The 19118-nt window shown below is 42.5% G+C and overlaps 1 protein-coding gene across 3 annotated transcripts in view; it reads right to left on the reverse strand.

Moving 5' to 3' along the window:
- LOC122539414 (janus kinase and microtubule-interacting protein 1-like) overlaps positions 1 to 19118 on the reverse strand; it is a 209214-nt gene that overhangs the window by 170028 nt on the left and 20068 nt on the right. For all 3 annotated transcript variants that reach the window (XM_043674230.1, XM_043674229.1, XM_043674231.1), the window contains exon 3: positions 797 to 1294. In XM_043674230.1, coding sequence (XP_043530165.1) covers positions 797 to 1294 — 498 coding nt within the window. The remainder of the gene's footprint in view (positions 1 to 796; positions 1295 to 19118) is intronic.

Below are 19118 nucleotides of genomic sequence, written 5' to 3' on the forward strand. Positions count from 1 at the left end.
GGCCCCATCAGGGTGGAAGGTGTTCATGAAGTTAATGAACTGTTCATTCTCCTCTTGGGAGCACGAGGTGGCACCGATACAGTCAATGACGTAATGGAGGAAAAGGTGGGGAATGGTACCAGTGTAACTACAGAAGACAGACTGTTCCTTGTACCCCATGAAGAAGCAGGCATAGCTGGGGCCCACGTGGGTGACTGTGGTTACCCCTTTGGTCTGAATAAAGTGGGAGGATTCGAAGGAGAACACCTCATTTTCTGCCTTGGAACCTCCAATCATATGGAATCAATGTCAATTTCACATGTTTCCTCATCTCCCCCCCCCCACTTTATCCCAGATCCAACCCTCCAACTCGGCACTGCCCTCTTTAACTGTCCTACCTGTCCATCTTCCTTCCCACTGATCCGCTCCACCCTCTGCTCCGACCTATCACCAAAACTCCCCATCTTCATCTACCTATCATCTTCCTAGATATCTTCGCTCCCAGCCCTGCCCTCTCCCATTTATCTCTCAACCCCCTTGGGCCCCTGACGAAAGGTTTATGCACTAAATGTTGACTCTCCTGCTCCTTGGATACAGCCTGACTGGTTGTGCTTTTCCAGCGCCACACTTTTTGACTCTGATTTCCAGCATCTGCAGTCCTCACTTTCTCCTAATGCCTAAAGGTCCCTATGGAGTAACAGGACTGCTGATCTTGCATTTGTAGTAAGGTTCAACTACTGTAATTGATAAAGGGAAGGGGATTAAGTCAAATCTTGGGATCTTCAGCAGAAAACCCCGACAGTTCCTCTCCACTTACCAGCCTACGAATGTCTCTCTCACACTCCTTCTTGATTCTGGTGATCTCGTCCTGATGAGACTGGTGAGCGCTCCTCAGCTCAGCAGCTTTCTTCTTATCAGCCTGGACGACGTAGTTCAGGGATTCCTCCACCTGCTTCTTCGTGGACTTCAGCTCCACTATCTCCTGCTGCAGCTTGGTGCGTTCGACGTCAAATCCCTTCCGAGCTTCTTCTCTGGCTTCATTGAGCAGGGCAGTCTTGACTTTGTCAGCTGCCCCATCCCGTAGGATGTTCAGAGTGGACTGGAGTCGCTGAATTTCGCTGTCTTTGATCTTGATTGCGCGGGCTAGTTCCTGCTCGTGTTGCTTTAGTAGGATCTCGCGGACGGTTTGTAGCTCCTTCATTTTCTCTTCATGGAGTTTAGCCTTAAGGTCTGTGGTCAGCACCGTCTGCTTATGTTGCTCCAGCTCCCGCACTTGCTTCACTTCTTGTACTTTTTCCCGTTCTAGTTTATTCACCTGGAGATTACAACCAAATAACAAATGAAATTAGTATAAAATACTGCCTTCTCAAGTTATAAGTAGGCATTCGAGTCAAAGGCAACTGTGACTGCTTAGGGATCTTTCACAAATGGAAAGAGGTAGAATAACCTGCATACAACGTTATGTGGAATAGGAAAGCGAACACTAGCAAGGTGTGGTGGACAATATTAAGACTGGCATGCCTTAGAGTGAGACACTGATGACTATAGCGGCCAGGCTAGTTCATAATTGAAAGCAATGAAATGAATTCATTTGGCCCCATCACTGATGGTGAAGGACACAAATTTAGTTATAGAGACACAGCATCTCAAACGAGCAATCCCAGGACTGAGTCCAGGCTAGATTTAGCATCTTGATGGCTTCAGCTTGGTTAGGTCGAGAGTCACCCAAAACATTTAGCAAGGGAAAAAAATAGACATGCAAATCTGTTAATTAGTTAGCACAGTACCCCACAAATCTAACAACCAGCCAATCAGCCCATTAGTCATTTTACTTGTCTAATAATAATTAATATTCATATTGGCAGCCTAAAAAATGTCTGGATTTTAGATATCAGGTAACTGGAATTGAAACACTATACCTGTAATAACATTCCAGCAAATAGTCTAAATGCTTACACTTCTAAGAAAGCAGTAGCTTTTAACAGTAAAATAAACATTAAATTTTAATTCAGTAAAATGTTAATGAATTCAGAACAGCACACAATGTAAATCTACACTGTTAATTCTTCTCATGTTCAAGGATGAAATGTTTTGTTGGAAGTCAAAGAGTTGGAGCAACATTGATTTTAAATAAATGCAGAATGTGCTGAAGAAACTCAGCTGCAGAGAGAGTCACAGAGTTAATGTTTCAGATCCAATATGACTCTTCTTTCGAATAGATGTTATCGTATTCCTCCACTTGTGTCTGGTAACAGTTTCACAACAAGTCGTCAAGTTTAGTTTTCAGTGCCAATCTGGAGAAGGTCCACTTCGGACCCTGAGGAACTCTCATTGAATGTGAGACAATCAGATTTCAAGCTCGTTCAAAGCACAGATTGGAAATGAATGATGACATATACATTCCTCTCTATCACATTGGAGCAACTGAGAGGATAACCTCCTGAGGGTGATGAAATCAATTGGAGGCCATATCCAAAAAGAAGATACTCATTTCCAGCAAGACAGCCATTCTTAAAAAGGCAACCATTACAGCAACTTTGCAAGTTTGACTTCCACGCGTGCCCCATGGGAATACTGCTCTGTACTGAGAGCAAGACCATTTTTCAAAACAGATAAAGGTAAGGATAAAGATAAAGAAAAGGGAAAAAAAAACAATGTCTGTGATCACCAAGGAGTTTGGAGAGTAGAGTGACTGGGCTTTCCTTGGCTCCAACACTGCCAGATTGAGGTCAACCACTCAATCTCATTTTGGTGCAGTGAATGTATCTCTCCATGTTTATGAAGTGAGGTGACAAGGTGTACACATTGTCAATTTTAAAGACCTGATTTTAAGAAGAAATGGACCAGATCTGACATTCTCATTCAGAGTGGAATTTGTTAAGCAATTTCATTCCTGGAAAATGCTGCATTGACAGGTTTCTTCAGAACTTCTCAATAGCCTCGAGGGGACCACATATGAGACTCGTGCTGTTACATAATCTATAGCTTGAAGTCCTTTGGGAGACAGTTCACAAATTATCAGCAATGTCTCAACCTGGAGAGAGTTACATGTAAGATAGCCAATGTTTGAGTCAAACAATAGTCACCTTTAACACTGCATTTAAATAAGAAAAATAAATTAAATCAGTGTATTCTTGTTATCTCAAACATCAATCATAACCTCAACATTGCCTCTAATCTCAACTGACTAATTTAAATCCATGTTACTATTTGTATAGATCATTTTTTTTTATTCTCATTATTTTATTGTCACGTACTCTACAACAAATAACACAATGAAATACAGTGAAAAGCTTCAACTGTCGCCACAATCCAGCACCAATTTGAGTGTTTTAAGAATAAAAAGATAAAGCCGAATAAAAGTCCATCTTTGCTCTGCTGTCTCCACCACAAGCCCATAGCCAGCCCATACCCACTCTGGACGCACCAGTGTCGGAGTCACCACTCTCCAGGCGCCATCTCTTCATTACTCGGCCCACCTTCCTGGCATGCTGCTGATGCCTGGTGCTGTGCTGAACTCAGACTCGCCCCCAACCTAGGAGACCCCAGTTTCACTGCCACAGCCTCACCACAACCAAGGGACCCCAGCTCCTGGCCAACCACAACCCCGGCTCCTGGCTACCATCGCCATGCTGATAACCAGGAGCTCCCACTCTGGGCCTACTGCAACCAGGAAACTCTCACTCCACTGCCACCTCGACAATGCCTGGACTCATAGAAGTATTTACATTTGTACCATGCAGTTCTCAGGATGAGGTAAAAGCATATGCAATTGGCAAAACCAATGGTTCGGTGGGTACACTGACTTTGGTTCCAGAGACTGTGTTTTTTTGAGGAAGGTCCTTACTGAAAGGGAAACTAAAACTTCAGGGTTTTTTTTGGGAAAGGTCTTGGATTTTTGGCTGTGACATCAGATTACTAGGAAATCAGTTTCTGATCTCAGATTGCTCAAGAAACAGAGAGCAATTAATTCTAAAGAAAAACCCAAGTTTATCAGGGATGGGATATCAGCAGCAGACCAGCATAGGTAGGCTGTGGAGATGTGTTTCCACAGAACACCTGAAAAGTAGGAAAGCTGAAAGCTAAATTAGTAGAAGGAATAGTGAAATAAAGTTGCTGCTACTGGTTCACTTTCTGGGAAACTAATGATTTAGAATTAGTCTTATACTGCACTGAGTGTAAGGTGAAGGTGACTCTGAGGAGTCATCAAGACTTTCAATGATCCAGATCAAGAAGATTCTGCAGAGATGTATGCTCTGAATGATTACTGTGCCCAATAAACCAGATGGAGTAAATCTACAACATTCAGCACCGTCTTCTCTAAACAGACTGCGGCTGAACTTATCCACAAGTGAATTTGGAGCTCAGCCAAGTGGTCAAAACAAAAAACTACTGATGCCAGAAATGGAGGTGAAAATCCTGGTATGCTGCTTTTCCAGGCTCGCTGAATCAGGCTGACTCCACAAAAATCTAGCCCACAATCTCTAAACCACTTAGGTATAAGTAAAATATATATCTGAAAGCAATAATAAAATCATAAGGTTTAAATAAAACTATAAGAACATGTTTATTTGAAGACTGAAGTTGTATATTTGCTCAAATTCAATGATATCTATGATACACACAATTATATTTGGCTTGAATAGTGGTTTATTACTCTTGCAGTGGTCTTTCATTTTGACTTAGTGATGCAGGAACATCATGACCAACCCTACACAACCTTGTAACAGAGGATGTGCAAAATTAGGTAGCAGATTTCCCAACGTTTCCTGCAACATTTTGTCTTTATTCACTAAGTTTTGCATGCCATGAGCATTCCACTGATGACTTGATAAGCCTTGCCATGTAAAATCATACAGTAAAGAAGAGGCCATTCAGCCCATCAAATCTGTATGGTCAAAACTATAATACAACTTATACTGGTCCCACTTTCCTACACGAGGCCCATAACCTTGATTGTTATGACACATAAAATGCTCGTTCAAGCACTTTTGAAAGATTGTGAGGTTTTTCACCTCAGCCCTCCCAGTCAGTGTATTCCAGACCTCCACCACCCTGTAGGTGAAAAAAGAAATTTCCTCAAATCTCCTCTAAACCTCCTACAATTATGGCCATTTCTCATTGAGAAGTAGCCCCTCTATGGTAACTTAGGGGAGCTCCACAGTCAGAGGCTACACAGCCCAAAAGAAGGGTCTGTGGTCAGGGAACACAGCCATAGTAGCACCCAAGATTTCTTCAGAGAGGTTACCCATTTACTCTTGGCCCCCTTTTTAAAAATTATTAGAGCACCATCTTGAGGCATCCCAAAGTCCCCAGGCTGCCCGAGCTGCTTCCACCTCTGTCATTGGCACCGAAGAGGCTTCAGGTTGCCCTCTGAGTCATGCCACAAATGTGTGATTTTTTTTTTATTTCTTCTCTCATGGGGTTTAGGCAAGGGCAGCTTTTGTTGCCTATTCCCAGCTGCCCTTGAGATGTGTTCCTTGCTTGGAAAATTTACTACACTCAATGACAGCTTCGCAGTCATCACGACTGAGAGGAGCTTTCAATTCCAGGTTTTATTTATGAATTTCGATTCCACCAGCTGGCGCAATAGTTGACAGGAAATCCAAAAATACGGTTTTCTTCAAAGACTATTTGATTATCTTCTCCGGATTTCCTGCTTAACAGTCAGTCTGATTGACAGGTCCTCAGGCTGTGACTTTCCATATTTTGTTGAAGCCTCTCTAGAGTACTCCTGTCAGTCTGCCTACTAAAGGTTCTTTGCACTATCTGCAATTCTTTTCTCCTCCTAGCCATACCTCTTGAATCATTTCTCGAATTCGAGCTTTGTTTTCTTTTTCTCCATCTATCTTCTCCCTTTGGCCAATCCAGGGCCCTTACCTCTTGTCTTTCCTCCTGGATTTCTAACCAATTTTTGCATTTGCCCATGGATTTCCCTAATCATATCACTATCACAGTCTTTCTCCAGTTATCTGACTCTTCTAGTCAGTACATCGCCCAGGAACCAACTTTAGGCAAGGGTGGGTGCATGGTGGCTCAGTGGTTAGCACTGTTAACTCACAATGCCAGGGACCTGAAGTTGATTTCATCCTCGAGTGACTGTCTATGTGGAGTCCGCACATTTATCCTGTCTGAGTTTCCTCTGGATGTACTGGTTTCCTCCCACAATCCACAGATGTGCAGGTTAGGTAGATTGGCCGTGCTAAATTATCTATAATGGCCAGGGATGTGTAGGTTAGATAGATTAGCCATGGGGAATGCAGGGAGAGAGTGGGATGATTTTCAGAGGTTCAGTGTGGATTTGATGGACACTGTAGGGATTCTGAGATTCAATGACCCTTGGATGTGTTTGCTTTTTCCTCTTCACGATGATCGGTATGTATTTTGGCATCTACCCCTTGAACTATCTGATTTTACACTTCTGGCTCTAACTCACAGAATACATGGGTATGCAATGTACATGGTGTCTTGTCATTATCACCTTCTCCCACATTTTCAAGTTTGAAAGTTGATAATGCATTCTTATTACTTGTGAGAAATATGCAATTGTGGTCAGGCTGTCAGGTTGTATTATCAGATTTACATATTTTTCTTAGGGGATCTTCCCTTTCCTTATGCCCAGAAGTGAAGTCTCCCCAGATACTCTTATGTGATGTTACCGTGGGCTCTGAATCTTTTCTGATGATTTGACTTTGTTAAACACTTTCCTGCCAGAGGGTAGTGTATTTACGTGGGTGGAGAAAATGGAGTTCATGGTCATTTAGTCTCGGGCTGGAGAACCATCACATTTTATGGATGACAAATTGTATTGGGCTATACCAATTGTATTGTGCTATTGTCCCAGCCATTTGCAATGTATTTGTATCATATCCTGCCCAAGCCAGAGCTGTGTGCAGTTTGCACTTTAGCTGATCTTCTAGCACCTTGTGTAACTTTGCATCAAATGGTACATGATCTCTTTCACAAAAGCCATTGCTGGTTGAACAATTTCCATAGGTGTGTTCACAAGTATTATACTTAAGTTCTCACACAAGTCCCTAAACTCATCATTTGTAAATTCTCCTAGATTGTTAGAAACTTCATTGCTTTTCCAATCCACTTTTCTATGACCTAATCCACTATTGCCTGATGTCTTAGTTGCTTACTACCCCAAATATGCTGGACCTAGGGAACAGCTCTTGAAAATGTAACAAATAAACACTTTGAACCTTGTTCCATACTTTCACATCCACGTTCACCACATCATTTAATTCCTGGGCTAATCAGACACTTAGAATTGGGTCTTCTGATAGTTGTTATATGTATCACATTGACATGTGACTGTTTTTCCAACGAGGGACTTGAATTCACAACTTATTACCCACAACTCCAGCATCCCTCCAGCAGCAGCTTTGATTTTTGTGCTGAAGGATGGGAAAATTGTCTATGCGACTTCCAGATAATTCTTTCCATGTTGGCCAGACTCTTCTCTACAGAGGTCAACAATACTCAGCAATAAACATATAATTTTCTTAACAGAATACAATAATATTCGGACTCAATGTAAATTTAGCTTTTATCATCACAGACTAATTTAGCACTCACAGTATATCACTCGGGACTACGTTGATGCTGTTGAAATGCTATTTCACATGGGAGGAACATTCCGTTTAAAGATGTTCCTGTATTATAATCCCTGGACCTAAAGCAGGTAGTACTTTTATGTTCCTTCATTTTACATTTATCCGCCATGTCAAGGGTTTCCCAATAATACTCATGGCTTGACTTAAGTTTTCAGAAAATAATGCAACATCTTCATGTCATTCATTTTCATCATACTCATCATCAGATCTGTTCATATCACGAGCTATTTCAGATACTTGATCCTTGGATTTTAGACAATTCTTTGCTTAATAATACATTCACTCACAACAAACATACATATTAATCATACCCCATTCATTTTGAGAGTTCAGTCAATTATGTCAATGTAGTGTTTTGTCTTAATCAACAAATGTATGACCAGTTCAGAACATTGTTCAGCACCTCCTTTTATACTAGGCCTACAACTAGGTGCAGAATTTCCAGTTTGGGACATGAAGGGAACTGGAAACAAACTTTTTTTCCCAAAAATTAATTTAGGGCATCAGTTGTTCATTCAAAGAGAGAATCTTTATGACAAAACTGAACCCGTCAAAACTAAATGTCCATCCAAATGCAAAATTTATGCACACTCTAATAATTTTAACCCCACCACTGACTCCAGAATCAGCAATCCCTCATTAGTAACGAATTCACTTACATCCAGGGGCAGCACTGCAGCTCAATGGTTAGCACTGTTGCCTCACAGCACAAAGGATTCTGGTTTGATTCCAGCCTTGGGTCACTGTCTGCAGTCCTCACTTTCCCCACTGTCATTTCCATCAAATTTCATGGAGGATTTTTCTCTTCATGGTCAAGTGTGTTTTCTCATGTGATCATCCCAAACCTGATTTATTAACTACCTTCCACACCCCTATGGTGTGCATCTTAACCCTTTTCTCCTATTTACCCGCTCACCATAGCCAGAAGTGGTTGCTACTGCTGAGATATCCAGGGATTTTCTGGTATCCCCGTTGTTGGCTCCATTTTTGACCCCCCAGCTATTCATTTAGTCAAGTGTTAACAGTGCAGAGTTGCCCTTCACTGTCAATGTAGTGTCACAGCTGCTAAAACCAAGGCCTCTCATGACATACTGGTGGCATTGCTGGCAGTTGCCTACACATAAACAGCACAGTCTGACAATAACCATGGTGTAAGTCTTAGGCCACACCTGAGCTGCATTGTCCAGCACAGCCCTCTGAGTCACTGCTCCTCTTTCCCCACTGCATACCCATAGCCCAGCATGTTGTCGTTGTTCATTGTGGGACCATTACATTCAGGGAAAATTATTAAATGATGGACCATAGGTAAAAATAGAAATTTGCTGGAAAAGCTTAGCAAGTCTGGCAGCATCTGTGGAGAGAAATCAGAGTTAATGTTTCGGGTCAAGTGACTGAGGAAAGGTCACTTTCCCCGAAACGTTAACTCTGATTTCTCTCCACAGATGCTACCAGACCAGCTGAGCTTTTCCAGTAATCTCTATTTTTGTCTCTGATTTACAGCATCCGCAGTTCTTTCAGTTTTTAAATGATGGACCATGATACTATGTGACAGCTTCCTCAGACAGCTGAGGAGAATGTGAAGATGTGTGTCATTATATATGAAGTGAGAAGTTAAAAAAAAGTAAACAAGCAGGAGGCAACAGAAATAGTAAAGCTTATCTTGCTGTCCTGTTATAGTCCTGTGGATGACACACTTCAGTCTCCTCTGCCCATCTGCATCAAATACAGCATTGTGCATATTTCACATTGCATTATATTTTGTTTGGAAATGCCAGGAGGAAGATATTATCAGCAGACATCTTGGTAAGTCTTTTACTGTACAGACCAATTATTCAGGACAGCTTGACAAAAATCTTACATCGAATTCATCACGGTGGTGCTGTCACTGCATTAGTGCTGAACCTCAAACATTTGCCAAAGGTCACAGTCACCTTAACTGGATGTAACAGACTGTGAACTACACCATCCAGCTACCATCTGTCATTGCTGCACAACACCACTCTATAATAAGGGGTATTCAAAGCACAAAGTCTAACAGCAATAAAATGCTATTGCTAAGTCCTAGAATATAATACTGTTTAAAAATACCAAACGTGTAAAAAAACAGGTAAATTCTAATCCATAGTGGCAGATTATAAAGAGTTTTGAAACAACATATAAGTCTATTAGTGGAACTTGCTTTGGCACCAATTCATTCATACCTTCCTCATTATTAGTTTGATATGAGTAATTAGATAAAATGCATATTTACATGTCGTTTAAGACAAGAGTTTGAATTAAGATAATTTACTTAAACAGAACAATCATGTTACTTGCTGACGCATAAATAATGATTTGACTGCAGCAAATATTTGCTCTGCATTTTCTTCATATTTGAAGACAACTCAATTCAGACAGTTAAACTTTTGTTTTCAATACATTCACGGCATTTATTACCAATCCTTATCTGGCCTGAAAGTGGTGGTGAGCCCCGCTTTTGAACTGCTGTTGTCTGTGTGGTGAAGGTACTCACACATTGCTGTTAGGGCAAGGGTTTGACTAAGGGACAGTGATGGAATGGGTGACGTACTTCCAAGTCAGGCTGGATTGGAGCTTGATGAGGAGCTTGTTGAACTTGATGAGGAACTTTGTAGATGGTGGACAAGATCTGGGGAGTCAGTAAGTGAGTCACTCGTTGCTTTATTCCTAACCTCTGACCTGCTCTCATAGCCACTATGTTTCTGCGATGAGTCCAACTGAGCTTCTGGACAATTCAGTGATGGTAACACCATTGAATGTCAAGAGGCAGTGATTAGATTGTTTCTGATTGGAGGTGGTCATAGCCTGGTATTTGTGTGGCGCAAGTATTACTTGCTGCTTGTCAGCCCAAGCCTGGATATTGTCCAGATTTTGTTGCATTTGCACACAGACTGCTTCAGTGTCTGAGGAGTCACGAATGGTGCTGAACATTGTGCAATCCTCGCTGAACATTCCCACATCTGACCTTACGTTGGAGGGAAGATCATTTATGAAGCAGCTGAAGATGTTTGAATCTTAGACATTACCTTCAGGAATTCCTGCAGAGATGTCCTGGAGCTGAGATGACTGACATCCAACAATCACAACCACCTTCCTATACGGCAGGTATGACTCCAGCCAGAGAGTTTGTTCACGATACCCACTGATTCCAGTTTTACTAGGGCTCCTTGATGCCACACTCAGTCAAATTCAAGGTTGTCAAGGGCTTTCACTCTCACTCACCTCTGGAATTCAGCTCTTTTGGCTATGTTTGAACCAAGGTTGTAGGCCTGGTAGAACCCAAACTGAGCATCACTGAGCAGGTGCTGCTGGAAAGCACTGTTGATGACACCTTCCATCACGTTCCTAATGATCAAGATTAGACTGTTGGGGTAATAATTGGTTGGGTTGGATTTGTCCTACTTTTTGTGTACAGAACGTACCTGGGCAAATTTCCACATTCTCAGGTAGATGCCAGTGTTGTATCTGAACTGGAAGAGCTTGGCTGGGGGCATGGAAAGTTCTGGAGCAAAAATCATCAGTTTCTTTACTCAGAGAGTAATAAGGGTATGGAATGCTTTGCCTGCAACGGTAGTAGATTCGCCAAGTTTAAGTGCATTTAAGTCGTCATTGGACAGGCATATGGACGTACATGGAATAGTGTGGGTGGGATGGGCTTCAGATTAGTATGACAGTCGGCGCAACATCAAGGGCCGAAGGGCCTGTACTGTGCTGTAATGTTCTATGTTCTATGCTATTGCCGGAATGTCATCAGGGCCCAAAGCCTTTGCAATATCCAGTGTCTCCAACCATTTCTTGATAACTTGAGTGAATCGAACTGGCAAAACACTGGTATGTGATGCAGTGGATCACTGGAGGAAACTGAGATAGATTATCCACTTGGAACATCTGGCTGGAACGTGCAGCGAATGCTTCAGCCTAGCCTTATCTTTTGAACTGATGTGCTGGGCCCTTCCATTGTTGAGGATGGGGATATTTGCCTCCCCCTCCACTGAGGTGTTTCACTGTACACCACCATTCACGACTGGATATGGTATGGCTGCAGAACTTAGATCTGATCCACTGGATGTGGGATCGCTTAGCTCTATCAATCACTTATTGCTTATGTTGTTTGGCATGCAAGTAGTCCTGTTTGGTATCTTCACTTGCACCTCATGGATGCCCATTTTTGATTGGCAGATCTGTTCGAAGTCTGTCCCATTGAACACAGTGATATGCCACACAGCATGATGGAGGGTACTCTCAATGTGAAGGCGGGACTTTGTCTCCACAAGGACTGTGCGATGGCCACTTTTATCGATATTGTCATGGACAGATGTATCTGCAGCCAGCAGATTGGTAAGGATGAGGACAAGCTTGTTTTTCCCTCTTGCTGGTTCCCTCACAGACCCCAGTCTAGCAGCTCTGTCCTTTTGGACCCGACCAGCTTGATCAGTAGTACTGCTGCTGAGCCACTCTTGATGGTGGGCATTGAAATCCCCCACCCAGAGTACATATTGTGCCCTTGCCATCCTCAGAATTTCCTCTCAGTGTTGTTCAACTAGGAGGAATATCAATCCATCAGCTGAGGGAGGATGGTACATGCTAATCAGCAGGAGGTTTCCTTGCCCAAATTTAACCTGAAGACATAAGACTTTATGGGGACCAGATTCAATGTTGAGAACTCCCAGGGCAACTCCCTCCTGACTGTATGCCACTGTGCGGCCTCCTCTGCTGGGCCTATCCTGCCGGGGGGACAGGACATATCCAGGGATGGTGATGATGGTGTCCGGGACATTGTCTGTAAGGTATGATTTCCTGAGCATGATTATGTCAGGCTGTTGCCTGACTAGTCTGTGAGACAGCTCTCCCTTGTCCCCAAATGTTAGTGAGGAGAACTTTGCAGTGTCAACAGGGTTGTTTCTGCCATTGCCAGGGTTTTTCTCATGTACAGGTCGATGCCAGGTGGTCTGTCAGGTTTCATTTCTTTGTTGAGAATTTATAGCAATTGATCCAACTGAGTGGCTTGCTAGCCCACTTCAGGGGGCAGTTAAGAGTCAACCACACTGCTGTGGGTCAGGAGTCACAAGTTGGCCAGACCAGGTGAGGATGGCAGATTTCCTTCCTTGAAGAACATTAATGAATCACATGGGCTTTTCAGACAATGGTTCCATGGTCACCAGTATTTAATTCCAGATTTTTTTTATTGAACTCAAATTCCACCATCTGCCATGACAGGATTCAAACCCAGATCCCCAGAATATTAGCTGAGTTTCTGGATTAATAGTCTAGTGATTACACCTCACCTCTCTAATTGTTACACACTTCTGCAGCAGGTAAGCCTTGAACCCAGGCCTCTTGGCCCAAAGATAGGGGCCCAAAGGCCTGTATGGGCCTAACCAGCCAGAGCTTAATTCAAACAGAGGCAGGAGGTAGTCGGGATTGAGTATGTCATCACTCACCCAATTAAATCCCCTTCCTGCCTCTTAACTTGCCTCCTCAACAAATACGAGCTGAAAATGTGTTGCTGGAAAAGCGCAGCAGGTCAGGCAGCATCCAAGGAGCAGGAGAATCGACGTTTCGGGCATAAGCCCTTCTTCAGGATTCTCCTGCTCCTTGGATGCTGCCTGACCGGCTGCGCTTTTCCAGCAACACATTTTCAGCTCTGATCTCCATCATCTGCAGTCCTCACTTTCTCCTCCTCAACAGATATCCATGGTATAACTTTGCTGCACTGTGGCCACTTTAACTCTAGCTGAAACTCAGGGTGGGAAATCACAAACATTTTAGGATATAACAAGTAAAACAGACTGGTTTTAATGGGTCTACTGTAGCCAAGATAAAAAAAAAACCTTGTTAAAGCTTTCTGATCCAATTTGGAGTAAGCAGAGAACTGGAACTCTCATATGCATTAGATTAAATATCATCCTGCACAGGGTTTCATAGTTACAGCACCAATCTAAAACCAGGGCAATGAAAACTACTCTCCCTTATCCTAGTATTTTATAACACAGGGAAAGGCCATTTGGCCTGGCATGTCTGTGCTGTCTCTTTGACAGGACTACTCAATGAGTTGCATTCCCCGCTCTTTTCCTTTGTTACCAGCTTCCCACAGCCATAAACATTCAGCACAGTTATCCGAATTCTACATCTGCACTGTGATATTCTGCAATGTGCATCAAGCAAGGGTGAATAAAGCAGAGAGTATGCAAGATAGATTTGTTTTGGTATAAAAGAGAGAGCCAAGCTACAGCGGAAGTCACGCTGAACCATAATAAGGAAAATAAAAAACTTTGCTTTATCTAAAAAACCCAATTAAAGCATCTGAAATGAGTCCTGTAACATACAAAGTACTGAGTGCTTGCTAACCAGCTACAGGTGAGTTCTAATACACTGACAGAGCAATATTTATATGAATCCCTTTCAGTCACGTGTCAATAAACCTGAGTGGTGTGGGAAAGAGGGGTTTCATGGGGCACTGTCATTGGTATTGCGACTGGAGGGAACTGCACTGTCAAAATAGAAAAGGAATGTAAGAAAGGCACTATCCCAAGAACATTCAGGTGAACTGGGGAAATTAGTTTTTTTTCTGTTTTTTTTTTCTTTTATTTTACTCCTTTTTTTTTACCCCCCATTACCGCCTAACTGTGGTAGTGCTTATTTTTCCCCCAGCACCCATGTTGTGTGTGTTCAGGTGTGAGACATAGTGAAAGACACAAGGTGCACGAATCTTTATTCAAATTTCCACCACCAAGAAGAAAGGAAACACCTAAGTGGCCAGTGACAAGCAGTGCCCTTCACATCAAAGGGCAATGCTGTGTGATCAAACAGTGAAGGGGAGGGCAGGGGTTAAATCAAAATAGAGTTGAAGGGGGAATTAATGCACTCCACTCCCGGCGGCGCCCACCTCTCCCTGAACAACTCCAGGGTGTTGGTGGACACCGCGTGCTCCTTCTCCAGAGACACCCAGGCTCAGGAAATCAGATTGTTAGCAGATTTGGTAATGTGCAATGAGGCATTCCTGATTAGGGAGCTTCAGGTGAAGGTACTTTGAGGGGTCAGTGATCATAATATGATAGAATTCTGGTTGCAGTTTGAGAGGGAAAAGCTGGAAACAGATGTAATGGTATTACAATTGATTCAAGGTAACTACAAAGATGTGAGGGAGGAGCTGACCAGAGTTGATTGGAAGGGGGACCTAGAAGAGAAGACAGTGGAGCAGCAATGGCAGGAGTTTCTGGTCTGTTTTGGGAGGCACAACAGAAATTTATCCCAAGAAAGAACAAACATAATCAGGGGAGGGCAAGGCAATCATGGCTGGCAAGGCAAGTCAGGGACAACATAAAAGCAAAAGAAACATCATGCAAGGTGGCGAAGATTAATGGGAAGCCAGAGGATTGGGAAGCCTTTAAAAACAAGCAGAGGATAACAAAGAAAAGCAATAACGGGGCAGAATATGAAATACAAGAGTAAGCTAGCCAGTAATATATTTTAAAAATTGCATAAGTTTACTCATATACATAAAAGGCAAAAGAGAGCAAGTGTAGATATAGGACTGCTGGAAAATGAGGTTAGAGAAGTAGTAAAGGGGAACAAAGAAATGTCAGAGGAACAGAGACTTGGATAGGTAGGAGAGTGGGCAAAGAAGTGGCAGATGGAATACAGTGTGGAAAAGCGTGAGGTTATCACTGCAAGAAAGAATACAGGGGTAGACTATTTTCTAAATGGGAAAGGCTTCAGAAAGCTGAAGCACAAAGAGACTTAGGATTCCTACTTCAGGATTCTCTAAAGGTTAATATGCAGGTTCAGTTGGCAATTAGAAAGGCAAATGTAATATGTGTATTCATTTCAAGTGAATATGAAAACAGACTTGTACTGCTGAGGCTGTATAAAGCTCTGGTCAGACTGCATTTGTAATACAGTGAGCAGTTTTGGGCCCCATATCTCAGGAAGGAAGTACTGGACTTGGATGAGGTTCACAAGAATGATCTCAGGAATTAAGGGCTTGTCACATGAGGAGTAGTTGAGGATTCTGAGTTTGTATTCAATGGAGTTTAGAATGATGAGGGGAGATCTAAATAAAGCACACAGAATATTGAGAGATCTGGATAGAGAGGACATCAAAATGATGTTTCCACTAGGTCCCAAGCGTATAGCCTCACAGCAAAAGGATGTCCCTTTAGAACTGAGATGAGGAGGAATTTCTTCAGCCAGAGAATGGTGAATCTGTGGAACTAATTGCCACTGGCCAAGTGGAGGCTAAGTCATTGAGTATATTTCAGACAGATAACAACAGGTTCTTGATTAGTAAGTGGATCAAAGGTATGGCAGAAGGCAGAATACGGTTAAGAAACACTTAGCCATGATCGAATGCCAGAACAGACTTTATGGGCCAAATAAATTATAGAATCCCGACAGCGGAAGCAGGCCATTCGCACATCGAGTTCACACGACCCTCTGAACAGGATCCTACCTAGACCCCCAACCTATCACCATAACCTTGCATTTCGCATGGCATCCTGTGGATGCTACGGGGCAATTTCGTACAGCGAATCCACCCAGCCTGAATATCTTTGGAATGTGGGAGAAAACCGGAGGACACATATGCAGACACGGCGGAAATGTGCAAACTCCACACTGACTCACGCCCGAGGGTGAAATCAAACCTGGCTCCCTGGCAATGTGAGGCAGTACTGCTAACCATTGTGCCAGTATTGGTGCTCTAAATCTTATGGTCTTAAAACCTTTCTCTATCTCTGTCTTTCTTTGTGTCATCAGACATACTGTTGCTAGGCAACACCCATTTTTTTCTTCTGAACCACTGAACCACTCACTTCAAGGGGTTTTCTTGAAGCCGCATTTGAATGCATGTAAACACATTTCTAGACGACCCTGAACCACTCACAAAATTAATTCAAAATGAAACTAAGACTATGTCCTCCATTTCTAACACCCAGTGTAGGAGTAAAAATCAACCTTAAAGTACGCATGATTCTGTCCATTTTAGAAACTAAGTTTCCAAATAATATATTGAACCTTTAGCACACACAAAAGCTCCAGAATATTAAGGAGATTTACTACTCCAGTCAGGTTTACTCAGCATGTTATTTCCAGATCCACTGCATTATCAAACCTTCAATCTAACTGGAGTAAAATGATAAAAATTGAGGTCTTTTTGTCTTAAAAGGTTATATCAATTTACAACTCTCCTATTTTAAATAGAAGTTTTGAATCACCATTTGTCATTTTGATGATTACTTTAAATTCATGTCCTATCATTACTAACTGACAAAGCCGCAAAAACTGTAGGCTATGATTCCTGATGCAGGGCTTTTGCCCGAAACATCGATTTTCCTGCTCCTCGGATGCTGCCTGACCTGCTGTGCTTTTCCAGCACCACTCTGATCTTGACTCTAATCTCCAGCATCTGCAGTACCCACCACCACCCTGTATATTCCTTACCTCCAGTGGCTTCAAAGAATCAATGGCACCTTCACAACTTGAGACCGATGAAGTGGTATTGATGAAAAGACAAAAGCAAATCAACTACGGAAAAAATACTGTTGCTTATGACAGAATCATTCAGGAAGTTCCTGACCGTCTTCGGAAACCACATGTTCACCCAAGTACTCCTAACAAGCTTAAGAAGTTCAGTCATAGATCCTGGGACGAGCAAATTAGGCAGGGCAGACTTTGAGAAGGAAGCTTGGCATCTTTCTGCCATCGTGCCATTTTGCCATATTGCCAATGCTGGAGACATTGGCAGCTTGACTACCTGCTACGAACCTTTCTCACTTTCATGGGTATTCTCCCTTCATTGAAAGGGTCCATCGCCAGATTGGGAGACCAACCGGTGGGGTTGGTCAGGGGCCCTCTGTGATGGGCACTCCATATTTTGCACCAATGCACTGCTCAATGGTAAACATCTCCCAGTCAGGACTCAGCATCCCATAGCCCAGCTCATCTCTGTTAGAGCCTCCCTCTCCCTCTGGAGCGGCAACTGTTCACCATGAGTCTACCACTTCTGAGGCTGCCATCTGAAAAGGTCAGCAGTGCTTCAGGAGGGTCAGGCTACTTGCAAAACATTTTCCAGGGCCCTTCTTTCCCCAAAGGTGGCATGAGCTACTGATTTTAGGCCCAGTGATGCGACTTCAACTTTAACAGAAAAGTCCAGCTCATTGTTTCCTCATCAAAGCTCCTTCTTCAGTCTTGGCTTCAATATGGAACCGAAAGCCATTCAGCCCATTATAATTTTGAAACTTTCTAGCAAATCTTTTCATCTTGAGAGATCAAATTAAAGGAGCAAGATGTGCTATAATTTCACAACTCCCACCTCACACCTTAAAAAAAAGCTAACTTGAAAGCATGAGGTGTAATATCAGCTGATTTAATGTTTTTCCCATTTCCTGGCCTATGCACAGCAATTTTGCTCAGCCTTTCAGTGGATTTGCATTCGAATTTCAGGTCCCATGTTTCGATCTCTCGCAATTGTCTCGCTTTCTATTTTAAGAAGCTGTACTTGCAAACACATTCACACACCATGGTATATCGATGCAACATCATTGTAGCTCTCAGCAATTTGACTACCCATTTCCAATTGTTGTCAAACCTTTCATAGAATCATAGAATCCCTACAGTGTGGAAATAGGCCATTCAGCCCAACAAGTCCATACCGACCCTCTGAAGAGCATCTCCCACCCTATCCCTGGAACTCTACAGTTTAAATTTGCCATACATCTGAAAAATCAGATGTATTTCAATCATGAAACCTACTCTGCTGCTACGCAAGCTAAATTTGATTGAGACAAATGCTTCTGTCCCTTAGGTCTTGTAAACTTTAAAGACAATAGAGAAACGAATTTTACTGCAATTACTACAGCTTTCCAGCATTCCCATTATTACCCAGATGAACAATTTAGTCTACTCACACACATCCCCTGTGACAGATCGTGCAATGAAAATTCTGCTGACTGAAGTTTCAACTCAATATTATGAACCGTTACAAATTTAGGAAAATATATTTTCCCATCTAGAAAACCCATTTTCTGCAGAACAAGAGATAAGCTAGAACAAGCTGATGACTAAATTGAATGTCTTTTTTATCAACAGAATAATTTTATCTTTATATATGCCCAGTACAGAAAAGTATTCACTAAACAGAAGAAAATCAACTAAAAGCTCACAGCCCTCATCATTCAGTTTAAATTAAATATGATGTACCCATGCTACACTGTTCCTAATGCAATTTATCAGTTCAGATTGCTGACATTGATCTGATATGCCCCCAGTGTAAGACTGTTTCTTGGCAATGTTTGCTCCCAGAATCCCAAACAGAGAGCCCCAAGAGGCCTGCTGAAGCAGTGAAGACTGGTGAGCACAGCTTTGTACGACTGTTGCCTGAAAAGACAAGGTAAAACCTCCTCAACCCTCAGCATCCAATGGATATCTGCAAAAAGCAAAATGAACTTGTATCTTTTTGGGTCACTTTTCACCTTGGTCTGCTCCTCACAGTAATCCTGC

Source organism: Chiloscyllium plagiosum, chromosome 32, assembly GCF_004010195.1.
Source record: "Chiloscyllium plagiosum isolate BGI_BamShark_2017 chromosome 32, ASM401019v2, whole genome shotgun sequence".
In the NCBI taxonomy this organism is placed as follows: domain Eukaryota; kingdom Metazoa; phylum Chordata; class Chondrichthyes; order Orectolobiformes; family Hemiscylliidae; genus Chiloscyllium; species Chiloscyllium plagiosum.